At 31.3% G+C, this 17,757-nt stretch overlaps 3 protein-coding genes across 6 annotated transcripts; 2 read left to right on the top strand and 1 right to left on the bottom strand.

Moving 5' to 3' along the window:
• The first annotated feature begins 2,845 nt into the window (after window positions 1–2,845).
• LOC140890740 (protein RER1A-like) lies at window positions 2,846–5,330 on the top strand. 2 transcript variants are annotated; one of them, XM_073298760.1, is made up of 4 exons: window positions 2,846–2,980; window positions 3,710–4,082; window positions 4,744–4,924; window positions 5,027–5,330. In XM_073298760.1, the coding sequence occupies exons 2-4, from the start codon at window positions 3,730–3,732 to the stop codon at window positions 5,078–5,080; spliced, it is 588 nt and encodes a 195-aa protein (XP_073154861.1). In that variant the 5' UTR covers window positions 2,846–2,980; window positions 3,710–3,729; the 3' UTR covers window positions 5,081–5,330. The 2 variants fall into 2 exon arrangements, with proteins under 2 accessions (XP_073154861.1, XP_073154862.1); XM_073298761.1 differs by having other exon boundaries at window positions 2,860–2,980; window positions 3,638–4,082.
• Window positions 5,331–5,934: 604 nt separating this feature from the next.
• LOC140890775 (phenylcoumaran benzylic ether reductase Pyrc5-like) lies at window positions 5,935–8,517 on the bottom strand. 3 transcript variants are annotated; one of them, XM_073298816.1, is made up of 6 exons: window positions 8,399–8,517; window positions 8,013–8,257; window positions 7,316–7,450; window positions 6,906–7,143; window positions 6,379–6,582; window positions 5,935–6,272 (listed from the first exon to the last, which is right to left on the bottom strand). In XM_073298816.1, exons 2-6 carry the CDS (start codon window positions 8,199–8,201, stop codon window positions 6,106–6,108), a joined length of 933 nt encoding a protein of 310 aa, XP_073154917.1. In that variant the 5' UTR covers window positions 8,202–8,257; window positions 8,399–8,517; the 3' UTR covers window positions 5,935–6,105. The 3 variants fall into 3 exon arrangements, with proteins under 3 accessions (XP_073154917.1, XP_073154920.1, XP_073154919.1); XM_073298819.1 differs by having other exon boundaries at window positions 5,935–6,269; XM_073298818.1 differs by having other exon boundaries at window positions 8,013–8,226; window positions 8,399–8,486.
• A 1,444-nt stretch (window positions 8,518–9,961) lies between these two features.
• Window positions 9,962–10,591, top strand: LOC140888550 (syntaxin-112-like). The gene has a single exon (XM_073296241.1). The coding sequence runs from the start codon at window positions 9,962–9,964 to the stop codon at window positions 10,589–10,591; it is 630 nt and encodes a 209-aa protein (XP_073152342.1).
• The last annotated feature ends 7,166 nt before the right edge of the window (window positions 10,592–17,757 follow it).

Genomic DNA, 17,757 nt, shown 5'->3' with positions numbered 1-17,757 from the left:
TTTACAATATAGATACGTGAGACCGTTTGACATAAGAAATACTCATATTAAAATTACAACAATTTATACTTGTAAATTTGATATTAAATATAAAGACATGCATGATACCATCACACTAATTGTTTTGTCTCTATTCCAAGTATATATATACGTACGTACGTATGTGTGTGGCAAAATTATGATATTTTAACAAATGAATTATATGATTTAGTTGTGTGATATGAAATAATTAATTTTCCACTTTAAATTTATTATCTGGATAAGTATTCTCTTGTCCATATGATCATTAAATCATTTTTAATTGAAATTTTTTAAATTTTCAATATATTAATTTTTTTTATCAAACAATTAAATTGTATTGCAATTTTGGAGTGAACCACACCAGAGAGATCAAGATAATTATACTATAGTGTGCTATCTATTTACTCCATATATATTATAGTGAGTTTGATTACTTAAAAAACACATATCACGAAGTTAATTATATATACAGACGCCAATGCATCCTTGGTACTTACAAAATGTAATTTGCGTACACATATACTTTGTGCACATTGTTTTTTCAGACACATTATTTATTTGAAATGGATGAAGTAAACTAAAGCATTAATTAAAGATCTAAATTCATAGAACAAAGTACATATATGACGCGATCGAAGAGTTGACATGCATCAAGCTTTATTTATGACTAATATGGACTTGTTTATGGTGAAATATAATTAAGATTATAATATAATGAAAAATTGATGAAAAATGAGAGAGAAAATTCTATAAATACCATCTCACATTCATCAATTCCATTCATCGATCAGCCATGGCGAGCTTCATAGAACTCAAAGTTTGGGTTCTAGCATTGCTCTTAACCACATTATTAGGCACTTCTAGTGCAAATATTATAACTTGTCTACCTTTGTTTCGAAGTTGTCCACCTCCACCTCCTAAACCGTGCAGACCTATTCCATTATTTGGAATATTTTGCTCACCTCCTCCCCCATCGCCACCACCGCCATCACCATCGCCGCCGCCACCATCGCCTCCTCCACCATCACCGCCTCCTCCCCCTTCGCCACCGCCGCCGTCGCCTCCTCCACCATCGCCGCCTCCTCCCCCGTCGCCGCCGCCACCTTCACCTCCTCCACCATCCCCCCCACCACCGTCACCTCCTCCACCATCACCCCCACCCCCACCGTCCCCACCACCACCGTCTCCTCCTCCACCCTCACCCCCACCTCCACCGTCCCCACCACCACCATCACCTCCACCTCCACCATCACCCCCACCTCCCCCTTCCCCACCACCACCACCATCACCGCCGCCTCCACCTCCATCTCCTCCACCACCATCACCACCACCACCATCACCTCCGCCTCCAGTACCATTCCGTCTTTGCGTAGTATACCCTCCAAATTTTCCTCCATTACCGATACCTCTGCCTTTAGTTTGCCCATCACCACCGCCACCTCCACGTCGTTAGACCTCCCTAATCATCTTCTCTCGACATGCATGCTACGTACACAAAACACTAAGCAATAAGACTTTCCATGGCCCGGATTATCTGAAGAAACTGGATAAATAAATCTTCAAAATACGTACGATGGTTTCATCATTTTACAAGCTGTGATATTTCCATATATATTTCAAATCTACGTACTCTAAGTTTGTTATTCGCGTACGTGTATATTTTACAAATAATTAATTAAATAAAACTAAGGGCAGTTTCATGTGAATTAATTAACCAATTAGAGCACATTTTATGCATGCCAACTCATTATTTTTTTTAATTTACGTTTATATATCCCTTGATCGATATTGCATGCATGGCCGTGGAATGTAAGTGTTGTTGAGGAATATTCAAATTAACCACAACACAATTGATTTGAAAACTCGCTCCATCCAATCAACTGGAACACAAATTAGTATGAATCAATAATTCACGTAAACATGCAATCAACATAAACGACACAAGGATTATAGTGGTTCGGATTTAATTAAATCCTAAATCCACTTCTCTGTCCCAAGGCTCATCGATCCACTGTCGCAATATATATCCAAGTCAAGAAGAAATGTTTTACAATGAATCGACTCCCTCTCAGACGGAACTAGAAATTTGGGTCGAGGGGGGCATCTTCTTGTGCTTTAATTTCCATCTACCTCAATCGATCCTTCCTTCTGATTGGTTGTACGTAGGTGAATAATAAAGTCAACTCATTACACTAATGGGAATAATCTCATTTCAACTCACACGTACGCAACAAGATTGATAGCATACTAATATCCTACAACTATATGACATGAACTTGTAATCAAATTATTAGAGTTAACTCGATCATTTGAACCATTCGCCATCTCATAAATCAATTATTCGGAGCGGAGAAAGCCGAAATATGTTCGTCTTACAAAGTTACGTTTCTGGAACAAGTAGCAATGATCATGTTATATATAGTTGGAATTGTAGCGTACCGTTTGAAGAACCGATTGATTGATCTTTCTCCATTACGAATATGCACGAATTCGTATATTAATCCTCGGGTTTTCAACATCACACACGCAATCTGAATCGATGACAACCCCATATGAACCAAGAATCTATGCATCACAGCACCAAATGGCATTGAGAGTTTGAGACGAGACACAAATGAAGAAGAAACAAAATAGATTTTCTCACCTCACCTCAAATGGGCCGGACTAAAAAGTTTTAGCCCAATCTTTTCCAGACCGTATTAAAATATTGCATAAAGCCCAACCCGGCCTGTGCTTTCAGCCACAACGACTCTTGATTGACTCAACGATCATGTAAAATGACGAAAATGCACCTGCACAACACCTTATTTCCCACGAAAGACGAGTCTTTCGCCATTTGTTTTGTTATCTGTATTGGTGAAGCAACCCAGATCCCTTTACAAATCAGATCCATATTTCAAATTTTCGCCTCCGAGCCCTCGGAAACTTGGTCCCCTCCACTTGCTGTAAATCTCCGAAGGTATGATTGAATCCCCCAGCTGTTTTTTCGGATTTATTCTTTGAGAATGGTTTGTACACATTGCGTAATCTGTTGTTTTTATGATCCTGTCTGTGTTTTATGATTTGTGTTTTAACAGCTGCTTCCGAAAAAATAATTGGGGATCTGGTAATTCTAGATCTGATATTGCAATCGTCGTTTTTGTTTGGTGTTTACTCGGAACTTTGACTTCTCTGCGTTTGTTTGTTTCGGAATAAAATAGTTTGGAATTCGGTCAGCTTTACTAATGCTTGTTCACAGTGGAAAAAAGGTTTGAAGAGTGATCAAAGAGGGGAGGGAATGTTAGTTGATTTGAACTGTGGTGTTGTTTTGGGTATTTGGTTGGATGCTGAGATGCAGATAATAGAAGATTTGCATTTAAGGTTAAAATTTGTATCGAGGGATTTTTGTTGGTAGTACCTGATCAGAGTAATCCCGTGCAAACATTTGGCTTAGAAGTGGGCTTTTGACGCCCATGGAACTTTTGCATTATTATTGTGCGCTATTGTATTCACTGGAGATTTGTGTTATTCTTCTTGAAATGGCAAAATATTTATAAGATTTCTTTATTGCGCAATTCCCCATCTTGGTTTATCCTGTCACCAGATTGAGTGGATGGGTAATCTATCTATATCGCAGATTTCTAAAATTCATGGCAGTTAGCTTGAAACTGCGTTAATGCTCCTGGTCGGATTGTGTTGTTCGTTATAGGGCTTTTACATTGATAATCCATGGAGGGGGTTGGAGGTGATGGTCCATCAACTGCAGCAGCAGCATTGAATCAACGGAGGCATGAACTGTCAAAGCTTTTTCAATACTTCTTGGATAAATCTACTCCACATGCTTCTTACCGTTGGATTGGAACCTTTGTTCTAGTGTTGATTTATGCTCTGCGAGTTTACTATGTTCAAGGGTTCTACATTGTTACGTACGGCTTGGGGATCTACATTCTGAATTTGCTCATTGGGTTTCTGTCGCCTCTTGTTGACCCAGAGCTGGAACCATCAGATGGGCCTAGGCTTCCAACAAAGGGTTCAGATGAATTTAAGCCTTTCATTCGACGCCTCCCTGAGTTCAAATTTTGGTAATATTTAGCTTTGTGATAGTGTTTTTCATTAATATATTTCTGGAGGTGCAACCTTTTAGCTGTACTAAAATCAATACATTTAATCATTTTACTGCTCTTTTATTCTTACTGGTTGCAGTGCTCTGCACAATCTTTTATATAGTTTTTTTTATATTGGCTCGCCTAGGTACAGGCTATCAGTGAAGGGAAATGGATAAATAAAAGTCATAACTTTTATTAAATTTTTTGGCGTGTTACTAGTCGATAATAGATTGTGTACATGACATTTTTAGTTTAGGTCTACCATAAGAAATTTTCTGTGAGGGATTTAAGAAGAGCAGTAAGCTTATTTTAATCAAGCAACACTTTGAGATTTTAAACAGCAGAATGCAGGATTTTGAATTTTATTTTCTCTGTGTAAATATTTTACCTGTCTAATTATTTTCTTGCACATCTATTTGTCACACTGACACGGCAAAAGAGGGATTTTGATTTATAATTTTTTACTTTGTCCTTGCGAGATGGCAAATCCTGTGTCATGTCATGATTTCTCATTAATCATTATGTATGACATTGTGTATGTGTGTTTGTATGTGTATTGATTACAAATGTGGAATGCCATTTAAATCTATGCTGGGATTTTGATGTTGATCATGATTTGTTTTTTCTGTGTTTCCAGGTATACCATTACGAAAGCTTTCTGTATCGCTTTCGTCATGACCTTCTTTTCCATGTTTGATGTCCCAGTATTTTGGCCAATATTGTTGTGCTACTGGCTTGTTCTCTTTGTTCTGACAATGAAGCGTCAAATCATGCATATGATCAAGTACAAGTATATGCCATTTAACATTGGAAAGCAGGTGAGCTGAAGAAAATGGAATTATTTATAGTTTGATAGTATTTTAGACTAGGTTTTCATTAGTGGTATTGTTTCACCTTTTTTTTTTCTTGTTTGTAAACAGAAATACGGTAGGAAAACACATGCTACTGGCGCCAGCAGCTCCCGAGCAGATTGAAGCTCTGCAGCTTTATGATTTGATGAAAGTAAGAAGAAAATGGAGCGGACAAGTGAATGAAAATGAAAATGGGAACGTAAACAAGAAAAGAAACAATGGATTGGTTTCGTGTCTCTGTAGTTACGGGTTTTTATTTACATTAAAACATAAGAATGTGGAATTATTAGCATTAGTTTAGCCATCTGCCTTTATGTTTGATTGTTGCAGCAAATTGATAATGATGTTGGAAAAAGAAGTTAAAATTGAAATCGATTCGGTCACATTGCGTAGATGATTTTAGATAGTGTTTGGTAGAGCTTTTAGGAAGCACTTTTCGGTTTTTTTTTTTCATAATTCAAAATTTTGTTAAGAAAAAGCTAAAATTATTTTTTAAAAGCTCTCTCAAACACTACTTTAAATTGACTAAGCGGTGATTGTCGTTTCTGGTATTGTACATAGACGCCTGTAGAGTAAATAACGCTTTGAATTTTTAAGTTATAATTGTCTGAACCCTCTGATTCAGAGTTGAATTGTTAGCGATGGTATTTTGGATGCAATTTGTAGTGATATATGCTTAAGATTATTTTGAAACTAAACAGCGAGGCATATGTTATGCATAATTTTTTTTTTAAAAAGTAGGTAAATTAAAAATTGAGGAAGATAAAAAAATATATATGTATATAAATACATGTTCGGGGGAGATTTAGATTGAAGATGATAATAGTTTATATCAAATAATGGTATAGTTTTAATTTCGAACAACAAAATGAATGAGTATTTTTATAAGTTAGACATGTAATTGACGGACTCAATCATTATATTGACAAACCAAATCATTTAGAAACTCCCCGTCTTTTTGTCTGTCTCTGGCTATATTATGAGCGATAGATAATAGCGTATATGTGAATAAAAATTGAAGTATAAATAATATTGGCCAACAAAGACTTTGAGCAAGAAATATTAGGTAAAACTGTTGCAGAAGCTGAAGGTTTGGCACTATCTAACTATACTGCAGATAGATTACAGATTAAGCATCGCAGGAATTATCAGACATACTGATTGAGCATCTCATCCACGGTAGAATATTTGATGTCAGGATAAAGCTCTGATGCCTCCAAACCAAACGATGGTTCGATCTCAAAATTTGTCTGATCGCCCTCAAGGAAAGCAGAGTGGCAAATCGCTAGTCGAAGGTTTAGTGGAAATGAGGCTTCTACAAGATAAACGGAAAAAATTTCGAATTTCAACGTAAAGGAGATGAAAAAAAACACACCTCCCAGGACTAATTACATAAGCAAATAAAAGAGTTTTCATCTCACCTTGAATATTCCTCAGAACTTGTTCCTCCGGAATGTATGTTCTTTCTAAGCTTTTGCCAATCTTTTTCTCCCATAAAGCGACGAGATCATTGAGAGAAACTGCATTGGAAGGAGGTCTAATGTAGAGGATCTTGTTCAAGGTTCTTGGATCATCCACTGTTGTGATGGTATAAGTGGCTATGTCTTCTTCTTTATTATATACAACTACATAAAAAGAAAACAAAAATTTCAGTAGTTTTGTCAATTCAACTTTACAAAATATGGTGGAATCATCGTCATGTTCCAGGCCAATAGAACATGATTCGTAAGAGAGTCATCACAATAAGCTCACCACCTACTTCACACAACACAGATATAATACAACACATACTTGATGTATCAGACACGTGCGAGCCATATCTGACATTAGCAAGGGCATATTCAAGTCCATCTTTGATTCGCAAAAACAAATTGCTAGAAAAATCCATCGTAATTGCTAATAAGAACCCTTAAAGCATTTCTCACGTTCAATGCGAGACTTTAGTTACCTTTTACGTTCCCATCTCCTAGGATTACAACCTTGTCCCTTGGTGCGGTTGTGGAGCCTATCTGTGCAAGTGTTTTAAGAAATATACCAGAAAAGAAATTGCTTGAGACGTAGGTAAAAGGGATTCCTTCCCCCTCAACAAAACGGCGAAAGCAAGCTTTTTGCTCAAACATCGATCTTGCCGGCTCAACGGCATGGACACGATCAACATCCGTCCCAAATTCCGAAGGAAAGAATCGCTGGAGGCATCAAATATTTTCAAATGGAAAACAATATTCTAAGAGTTGCTAACTAGCCAAAGAATTCAGATACAAGTCCAAATTAGTACATGTTGATGGAAGGGGAAATTATCCCATTTATGTGCATTGGTCACACACACACGCTCACAAAGAAAGTTGATAAAGAGTAAACCTTAACATTGCCAGCCTCCTTAATCGCGGCAACAATCTTTTCTTGATCGGCTAAATGAGCATATCCTACAGTTGATATCACGACGTCCACTTTCTTTATTGCCGCAACCAAGCTTTCATGATCATACAAATCTCCCTACATATCACATCAAAGTATCAAAACAGCCGAAAAATCATAGCTAGTGTGTTTCGAAGCTTACATCTACCTATTGTAGGTTATGTTTCAATAACTCTAATTCGTCTAAATCAATAACCAAGTAAAATTTCACTCGACATACGCATGCTTAAACATTTTGAGTTATACTTGTAAATTTAGAATGGAAGTAGCATGCGAAAAATGCAACATTCTTTAAATTTGAAGTAATGCACATTTACTTATATGCATAATGAATGAAAGAAACAGTAAAAGCCGTACGGAGGGATTAAGCCACCACTTAAGATCACCAAAAGAAATCCCACAAGCATATAATGAATTATCTCTATTTTTGGTCCGAAATTCAACAAGAAGTCATTGTTTTCATTTATGTCTACGTTTGTCCAAATAATTGAAGCATCTGTCAGTCAATTGATCATTCAGAAAACATGCATCCACAAATCGAAAGAGATTGAGCCCATTTAACACATCATAAACCTACAAACATTCAACAATCCGATCCCAATCTTCAGCGAAAGATTAATTGTGAAAAAATTGTACTCACGACGACGAAGGTGACGCCTAATTTCTTGAAGCTTTGAATGAGGTCGGATCTTTGAGGCGCGGGATTAGATAGAGTGGATTCCCGGACTAAAACGAAGGTGGGGTGCCCGGCTTTGGCGCTGGCTTCCACGAGGAATTTTCCGATGAATCCAGTCCCGCCGACGATCAGAATCTTGCTTTTTCCGGCCATTACATGCCAAGAAAAACCAATACTCCTATTGTTTGTTTTTAATTTCAAGAACAAATCTGTTCAAAAAAATTTCAAGAACAAATCGAAGGTTCTAAACTTCTAATAAATTAATAAATATTAATTAAGTCCTAAAATTGTAATAATTAATAGTTTCCTATGAATCTAGGAAATAATATTAATGAAAAGAAAACTCGCACCGCAAAATCTGTTGCTCACAACCTTGTTTTTTTCGCTATTTCCTCCCCTCCTCCTTTGTGTGAAAGTTTGAGAATTTTTAGCTTTAGCTTATAAATCTTGTAATTGACCTCGTTTCTCATTCTTAATACAGTTATAAGTTTTACCGTAAAAAAAAAATGAAAAAAAAACTCATTATATGTCATGTTTTTTTTATTTAATATTTATAAAATATATTCATTCAAAAAAATTAATGAAATCTTATGTGCTAAAAAACAACGGTGTAATCGAGTTTAAAAGTATTAAAATTTAAACCAAATTAAACATAACTTAAATGAGCATTTTTAGATGTAATCATTTGAAAAGAATACATAAATTCTATTTGTACCTAGAGTTTTGCACATACCATGATCATGCACATATTTATTGATAAAAAAAAATCATGTTGATAAGAATTGTATGTATTATTAATTTTTTGCTACATCATTATGTTATGAAGAATATTTTCTTTTCTTTATATGTATTATTTATATCGGTGGAAAAAGTTATGTTGAAATGGAAGATCTTCTCCATGTACGATTCATATTGATAGATTATATTTTATATATAAATTGTTTTCAATATATTTGAGCTTCCATATTTTATTGCAATATATAATTTGCACCAAAAAAATGTGTGCAAGGAAAACACTTCGTTTTAATATACCGACTTACAATTAATTAAAATAAAATAAAATAAATAAAATAAATTTTTTATTTTTCATATCTTCCTAAATATTCCCATAAAAACTCATAATCTAATTTAATTTTTGAAACATAATTACAGCCTTTTGACCGCACATTTCTCTCTCCACGTGCTTTATAAACTTTCTTCCAAGTTTGATAAACTCAAAAGCTAATTAATGATTTGACTCAACACCTCACTTTAGTTTAGTTTAGTTAAACTTGGATCCATCCTTAATTACACACAATAAATTCAACAATCTCACATTTGTGTATAGTTAAACTGAAAGTTGCAAGCATGAAGTAAAAGTAGATCATCATAATATACCAATAATTGTATTGAATACCATTTTCCCCACATTACATTTTTTAGTACTTTTATGTATATGTATTTATTTATTATTAATTATTCATTAATTCATTTCGTGAAGTCAAAGGAGTCCCAAATTAAACATATGCGGAAAAGTTACATTTTCTTTATTATTTTTCCATACAAACTTTCATAGGGTATTACTTACTTTCCCAATATTATTTAAGCCCGAAATTCAAGAATGCTAAAATCGTTCCTCTAGGCCAGAAACATCATAGAAAATTGTTGAAGGTCGTCTTTCCACTTCCTTAAATTTTGCTCTTTATTTCATGTGATAATTAATATATACCTTATAAATTTGTTTATGCAAACAATTATGTACGTGTATGTATATATATATAGCCTATAGGCAGATATATATCAAATAAATTTCTTTATCTTATTTAATTTCTTCAATGTAACAATCGAGTTTTTCTTGTGAGGGCTTGCTTAACGTACGAATTATAAAGTTAGTATTATATATATTCATGCAGCATCAACGTACGTTGAACTACATGACGAAAAGGGTAGCAAATTTGAGGATGAGGCAACTCGATCCCGATGAAAGGAACATCACTATACTTTTTGAAGAAGTGAGAGCCATCAAGAATGAAATGGAAGACATCATAGTGACAATATTTGACCTTAAAAACGTCGCGAAAAACCCGAGATCTCCCCAAAGTTCCGAAGTTCTTGAAGGGCTAATGCAGCAGATGAATCCTAACTTGGCTTCCATTCTCAAAAAGGCTAAAAAGATCAAGACGAGGATCGATTTGGTTAACAAGTCCAACGAGAATAATCGTACGCTATCGGATGCTTATAAAGAAGGGAGCCCGGTCGATCTTACGAGGGTCGCGATGACTCGTAGCATCAAACTTAGTTTAAACGAAATGATGAAGGAGTTCAAGTCTTTGCGGGAGATGATTTTTGATGAGAAAGTGAGGCGATCGAGTGATCAAGAGATGGTCGTCGGGATCAGAGGCGGTCGAGGATCGGAGATGGAGAGATACTTTAATGAGATATATCAAGCTTTTGTTGAGATGGCTGTGATGTTTCAGGATAGAGCAATGGATAATATTGTTGAGGAAACTGAGAGGAAGAAAAAGGGGAGGACTTGTTGGATTGGATGCAAGTGTTTTTGTTAATTAGTGTTCAATTGAATAATAAAGAGTATTTTGTTGGATTATATTGAAATAATTATGTGAACGTGTATTGTAATTCAAACATTTTTATTAGATATATGACTCATATCCTCTTGTACGCGATGTGTTATCTAAACATTATAATTTTTGTATTTTCAATTTAATGATTTTTTTTATTTTTTTATTAGGAATAATGTGAACTATTTAAAATTTTTTAAAAAATTATAGATGAATATATGATTTTGATTTATATATATATACTATGTTATAAAGTACTAGACTAACTATTTTTGGTGTCTTGGTGTAACATTCTCTACTTTTCAAAATCTTTTAAATTATTTAAATATTTTTTAAATCTATATCTATATTTTTAAATTTTAAATGGTTATATCACTCTTAATAAAAAAAATAGTCTTAAAATTTATTAATTTAAGAATAACAAAAATTATCATGTTTAAATAATTATTTAAACTGTAAAAAACACGTAACACATGCAGAAAAAGACTAGTATATATATCCTGAACTATCTGAAAATTATCAATCTTATATTGAAGATTTTTAAAATATATATATATAGGATTTGAGAATATTTGTGTAAAATTAATTTTCAGTTAATATGTGAGTTCTATTTAGTTTTTTTTTTCAATATTGACTTCTATTTGTAATTTTATTAACGCATCTCCAAAACATCGCACTAAGTTGCAATCTGCCTAAGCCATTGAAATTGCAAATATGATAGCTAGCTACTGGTATTCGCTAGACAGGCACTGATCTTAATCAGATTGGCACTTTGCAGCGAGTTGGAAAGACACGTTGTAGTCCTCAATTTGCAGTATGATAGATATGTATCGTGCTTGAGCACATGGTGGAGCATTTGTCGAATTCTATACGAGGGGAATAGCTCTTTGATAGCTTTGAAATAATTTGATTTCGTATTTATCTTATATTTGATGCACAAGATTATGGTGATAAGAGATTTGATTTGTCCAGCTTTGCGAGAGAAGTCTTTTAGAATTTTAAATACAATAAATTTTGTCTCAACTACCAAAGCCTTACAACTTCATACTTTGAGAGCAGAAGGCTATGATAGTCTTTTAATTATTGTGCAATTAGTTTGTTAAAATAATGGTATTCAGATACCAGATATTAATGCTTGTTATAAATATGCTACAAGACCTTTGTGTCAGTTAAGAGATTCTATTACATTATTTGAGCATAATTACTATTTTTGATTGATGTATCTCATGATGTTGTAATAGATTTTCAAGTGGAAGAACTCAACAACAGATCTTCTACTGCAACAGCGGAACACTCATTTTTAGTTATGAAACTTATCAAAACTTCTCCCCGGAATAAACTGGAAGAAGATCTTTTGGAAGATTCTATAATTGTCTAGATTGAAAGAGAGTTTGCTGCAAAGATCATATTGATTCAGTAATTGATGAGTTCTATTCTATAAAAAAAAAAAAAAAATGAGGGCACATCTAATTTTACATCAATCAAATCATTAATTATTTATCTCACATCAATCAAATCATTGAATTTAAATTATTATATTATCCCTTATAAATAATATTATTTACATTTTATTTATTGTGAAAAAGACAAAATGATAATTTATAATTTTTATATAAAATTTAATCAATCAAATCAAATAAATTATAATATATCAATCAAATCAAATTAAATACTATATTAACTATAATTTCTTATTTATTTTTTTATTACATTATATTACTTATCCATGTATTATTTATTTTATCATACGAACCAAACGGTACTTTACAGAAATATAGTAAGATAGTAACATGAGTTTAAACAAAAATGGGGGAAAAAAAATGTTGGCGCTATGATCTGCTTTATATATAATGCATTATTAAAAAATACACTCCCAAAAAAAATTTGAAAAAAATATACTCCCAAAATTAATTCCAAACTCTGCTATTTTTTTAAAATTATATTTAAAATAGAAATTTCGGAAATTATTACTTAGCGAGATTTATCGATATATTGTACTAGAAACATTTTAATTTCAGAAGGAACTAATTTTCCCTTAAAATTTTATATTTATTTTTATTTTTTTAAAATAATCTTAAAGAAACTTTAAGTTATTATTATGATAAATTTTTATCTGATCGTTTATGCTAAGAGCATGTGTGTGCTATTCACTAGCTAGCATCGTACAAAATCTCATCGGAAAATTATATATATATATATATATATATATATATATATATATATATATATATATATATATATATATATATATTCTCATCATACTTAATTTATGATATTAGACTTTCAGCTGGTCACATGTGCTAAAACTTACAACATCAAGAATGCTTATCACACCCAAACCAAACAAATCAATTAAAAAAGGGTAATGTTACATGTAACACAATGTATAAGACTTTGTGTACGCGTAGCATTATCTTTAAAAAAATATTGGGAAATGCTACATGTATACATTGAGTTACACACTGCACATGATGAAATTACAAAATTATCTCTCAATTTTATTTGAAAAAATTCTTTCCAAAATAAATTGAAGATTTTATGTAATTTCAAATGAAATGTATAACTCAACGTGTAAGTCTTTGTGTACATGTAGCATCACCCAAAAAAATTTGCACCGGATAGCTAAAGTACTTTTCTTGTGGCCGTCTAAAATAACTATAATTAAGTATAACTTTAGATCGAATACGTTTCCAGAGCAACTTTACAAGTGATTCAATTTAAATCCACCCCTAAACAATTCGTCAAAAAGCGCAAAATATGGTTCTGTTTGGATAAGTAGTTATGAAACGTTTTTATAAAGTGATTTTTTTCAAAACAAAAATTAAAAAATTCTTTAAAAGTTATTTTAATAATAAATGTGTATAGATAGTTATTCTATAAAAACGTTTTAAAAAATTATATGTTTTAGTTTCCATCATATATCTTCAATTATTAGAACATAAAAAAAAAAACATATTTCATTAGTTTTTTTTAAAAAAAAAAATACTTGAAGAATACTTTTTAAATTTTTTTTTTTTTCAAAAACGTTTTAAAAAAAACTTGTTCAAACACATACTTTCAGTTTTTTCACTTATAAAACAGTAAAAAAAAATTAAATACTCTACCAAAGGGATAATGCATTAAAATGTCTTTTTTGTTTCCGTGATTTTCTATTTATGTCCCTCGAATATTTTTTGTTTAATTTATATCCGTTGTCCGTGCATTTCTTTTCAAAAAATGTCTCTACCTTCAAGTAACCTATAAGTTTAACGGACCATCTGTTTGAAGTAAATAAATGTCACAAAAGAGATTTCTTCTTAAAATATTTCTTCTTAAAATATAGTATTTTCTACATTTAAAATTTCACAATTTAGTTTTAGTTATATATATATATGTATATAATATTATGTTTTAAACTTTGTTAAAAATAGTATTTAAACTTATTTTAATTTATTTTTTTGTTTAAATATATATATATATATATATATTTTATGTTTTGATTATATATATTATTTAGATTTTAAATTCGATAAATATATATATATATTTAAATTTTTTAAAATATATGTAGTTTAATTTATATCAAATATATGTGTGTAGGTGTGCATTCTTGTGTGATTGTGTATGTGTGTATAAATTCTATAAATATTTAAAAGCCGACGTTGAAGATGTTAAAAAGAAGGAGATTGAGTGATGGAGTACTTACTTGGAGTACTACTTCAAATGATATATATCTATTTATAAGAGGAATTTAATATAGGAAATATATATTAGTTGGTAAAGTCAGAATTAATTAGCATGATATTATTTATAATTGTTTAGTGCATCAACTATTTTAATAATTAAATGTGAGTCATGTGATTAATAAATTATTAGAACAATATATGTTTCGACGGACAAGTAATGTCAACTTTTGATTACTATATTTGATATTATGTTTCATCTTAGCAAATTAAATTTATGTTTCTGGAATGATACAAGAGCTTGAAGATGTTGATACATATATATGTTTGACATTTAATAAAATATATTGGTCCGCGATTATAATTAGGAATATAATACTTTTTTTAGTCTGTTGTATAAGTCGAATTCAATTTTTAATCATGTATGTTTATTTTATTTAATTTTTTGTGGCTATTTTCTTATGATTTGACTGGAAAATCTCTAACTCGACGGAATTTGATTATCTAAAATGTTACCTTGTCTATTTAGCATAATGCCTTTTCACATATTAATTAGAATTAGTGAACCTTTGTACGCGCATTTTATACATTTGAAATATTTAATATTAAATATGATAATTGTTGTTATTTCAAAATTAAATAGAATATCTAAAACTTTTTTTTAAAAAATAGATAAAGATATTTTTTAAAAAAGATTCAACTGGTCCAAAAAATACAATCAGATGATCGGAACTAAATACTGTTATATTGTTTAAAATGATAGTGTTATATATATTTTTTTTTTGTAATTTTATAATATATTAATTGTTATATTTTAAAATTTAAAATTTTTAAATATATATATATATATTTATCGAATTTAAAATCTAAATAATATATATAATCAAAACATAAAATATATCTTTCCCTCAAAAGCATGACCCTTTAGATTTAACAGATTACTTGACGGCAGTGTCGTTTTTTGGAAAAAAAAATCTGCGGACGAGATATATAAATGACACAAAAAAATTCGAGAAACATAAATAAAAAATCACATAAACAAGAGGGACATTTTAATGCATTATCCCCTTGTCCAAATATAACCTATAGCTAGGTATTTGAGGCTTGGGTTTGTTGGACATTTTAGATATGACTACGGGGGAGAAGCTCAATTTGTTCGATCGGAAAAAACGTCGATCGACAAAGATTCATGCTTTGCTTTTGCGTGGATGAGTATTTTTTAAGGGTAATGCTACATGTACATGAAGGGTTACACGTTGGGTTACACAATGCACTTGAAATTACATGATTATCTCTGCACTTTATTTGGAAAAAATCTTTGAAAAATGCATGTAGGATAATCATGTAATTTCAAGTACATTGTGTAACCCAACATGTAACTCTTCATGTACATGTAGCATTACCCATTTTTTAATATTTGTACATGTTTATTTATTTTCATATTCTCGTCAAGTGCAAAGGAACATTTATGGTGGTGCTATCAAATTGTAAAGAAAAATAAATGTAACTTGTCAACGGGTGAAAGAGGCCAAGTACACAAGGAAGGGAATATTTTCTTTCACCATCCATTGGAGGAATCATAAATTCAGAATTAAATAGATTTTGGTTGTGGATAAGGCAAAGGTCCCCTCTACGGCATCTACGTTCATATGCCTTGAAATTTAATGTAATTAAACCCCTAGGTACGTATATTTAATTTGAGCATAAATTTTCATGTTCCTAATGGAGGAAATGTATGCATATCAAGTATTTTTTATTTAATTACAAGACATCATATCTTGTTCATGAGTGTAATCTAGTCAAACGACAACGAATCGAGCTTTCAGCATTATATATAAAGGTTGTTTTTATTTACATACCTAAAATAAAATATAGTGTCCTAAAAACTATTTTAGGTAAACAAAAAAACTCTTATGATAATTGATACCGTATTACGAATCAATTTTGTGAAACAGATCATCGAAAATTGACTCAACTTTTGAAAGAAAATATAATTTTTTAATGTCAAAAATATTATTTTTCACCCGTCTTACAAAATAACTTATACAGAATAAAAGGGAATCAAAGAGTAAATGCCTTTCATTTTCTAAGTTATTGTGAGAATGTGATGTGTAGCATGTCTCATTCTACTAAAGTGTATAGGAGCGCCTACATTTTACCATTTGGCTCTTGTCTTCTTTTCTTCGTGAACAAAATAAATTTACTTCAAGCTTTAATTGCATGCGTGTACAAGCCAACTTGTACCACTTGATTCATGAGTGTGACCCATCGTTTTTGGGTCGAAGCTTCCTTGTCGTATGTAGAACTCGGGTCTGTTTATGCTAGCATATGGGCACTATTCATGTGCTACATTCAACGGCTCATTTTTTTGTATTTGAGATCAATGTTTTAAAAACCGGATCGGACCGATCGGTTCGACCGGTTCGACCGGGAACCGGTCACTGGTCCGGTCCGGAATACCTCTAAAAACCGTTTTAACGGTTCAACCGCTCAGAACCGGCCAAGAACCGGCCCCAAGAACTGGCCAAAAAACCGATTGAACCGGTTTTCGATTTTTTTTATTTTTTTAAATTGGTTTTTTTTTTAATTTTAAAATTTTAATTTAATATTTTATTATATATATACACATGATTATTTGAAAATTGTATTTCGTTAAAAATATTATTTTTCTATTATTATATATTTTTTAATTAATTTATTAATTTTTAAAAATATATTATATATAACTATAATTAATATTTTGAATTTATTTATATAGTTATTTATTTTTTAAACTATGATAAATATTTTTTTTATTTATATACATCTTTTAGATTTTTAAAATTTAAAAGATATTATTAATTATATTATATTATATAAACGGTTTTCCGGTCCGACCGTCCGGTTAAAACGGTCGAACCGGTTGGACCGTTTTTTTAAGGTAGACTGGTTCGATCACCGGTCCGGTTATGAAAACATTGTTTGAGATGTTCGCGTGAACATCTCAAATGCAAAAAGAAGAACAACTATTTAAAAAAAAAAAAAAAAAACTAAGGCTCCGTTTGGACAATGCTTATAAAATATTTTTATAAAAGTTTTTTTTAAAAAAAATATTTATACAATATTTTAAAATTTGTTTTTATAAATAAATATGTATTTGGACAACTATTTTATAAAAAACATTTTAAAATTTCAAAATAACGTTGTTTATCATTGTCTTCCATATTTTTATTTTAAAAACATATAAAAACATCTCTTAATTGTTATTTAAAAAATATACTTGGATCGCGGAAAACGTTTTTTAAAAAATAATTTTCCAATTAAAACATTTTATAAAAATCTTGTCCAAATAATACTTTAAGTTTTTTTAATTTATAAAACACTAAAAACGTTTCTAAACTATAGGTTGGAAGAAAACCTAAAAAATTTCAATATTTTATTCCAAGCCATATTTGTGTGGTGTACTCCTCACTTCTACATCAAAGTTAGTTATCGAGTTGAAATCTTGTG

The sequence above is a fragment of the Henckelia pumila genome, chromosome 3 (genome assembly GCF_033568475.1).
Source record: "Henckelia pumila isolate YLH828 chromosome 3, ASM3356847v2, whole genome shotgun sequence".
Classification (NCBI taxonomy): domain Eukaryota; kingdom Viridiplantae; phylum Streptophyta; class Magnoliopsida; order Lamiales; family Gesneriaceae; genus Henckelia; species Henckelia pumila.
Note: the sequence above shows the minus strand (reverse complement) of the source record. Positions and strands in the feature narration are given on the sequence as shown.

Excerpts from the sequence above, each read along its gene's own strand:
- LOC140890740 (XM_073298760.1), top strand. The coding sequence starts at position 3,730 with ATGGAGGGGGTTGGAGGTGATGGTCCATCAACTGCAGCAGCAGCATTG. Across the intron at positions 4,083-4,743 it reads CTCCCTGAGTTCAAATTTTG|GTATACCATTACGAAAGCTT; the intron begins GTAATATTTAGC and ends CTGTGTTTCCAG. Across the intron at positions 4,925-5,026 it reads CATTTAACATTGGAAAGCAG|AAATACGGTAGGAAAACACA; the intron begins GTGAGCTGAAGA and ends GTTTGTAAACAG.
- LOC140890775 (XM_073298816.1), bottom strand. The coding sequence starts at position 8,201 with ATGGCCGGAAAAAGCAAGATTCTGATCGTCGGCGGGACTGGATTCATC. Across the intron at positions 7,144-7,315 it reads AGGAGGCTGGCAATGTTAAG|CGATTCTTTCCTTCGGAATT; the intron begins GTTTACTCTTTA and ends TGATGCCTCCAG. Across the intron at positions 6,273-6,378 it reads AGTTCTGAGGAATATTCAAG|AAGCCTCATTTCCACTAAAC; the intron begins GTGAGATGAAAA and ends TTTATCTTGTAG.
- LOC140888550 (XM_073296241.1), top strand. The coding sequence starts at position 9,962 with ATGACGAAAAGGGTAGCAAATTTGAGGATGAGGCAACTCGATCCCGAT.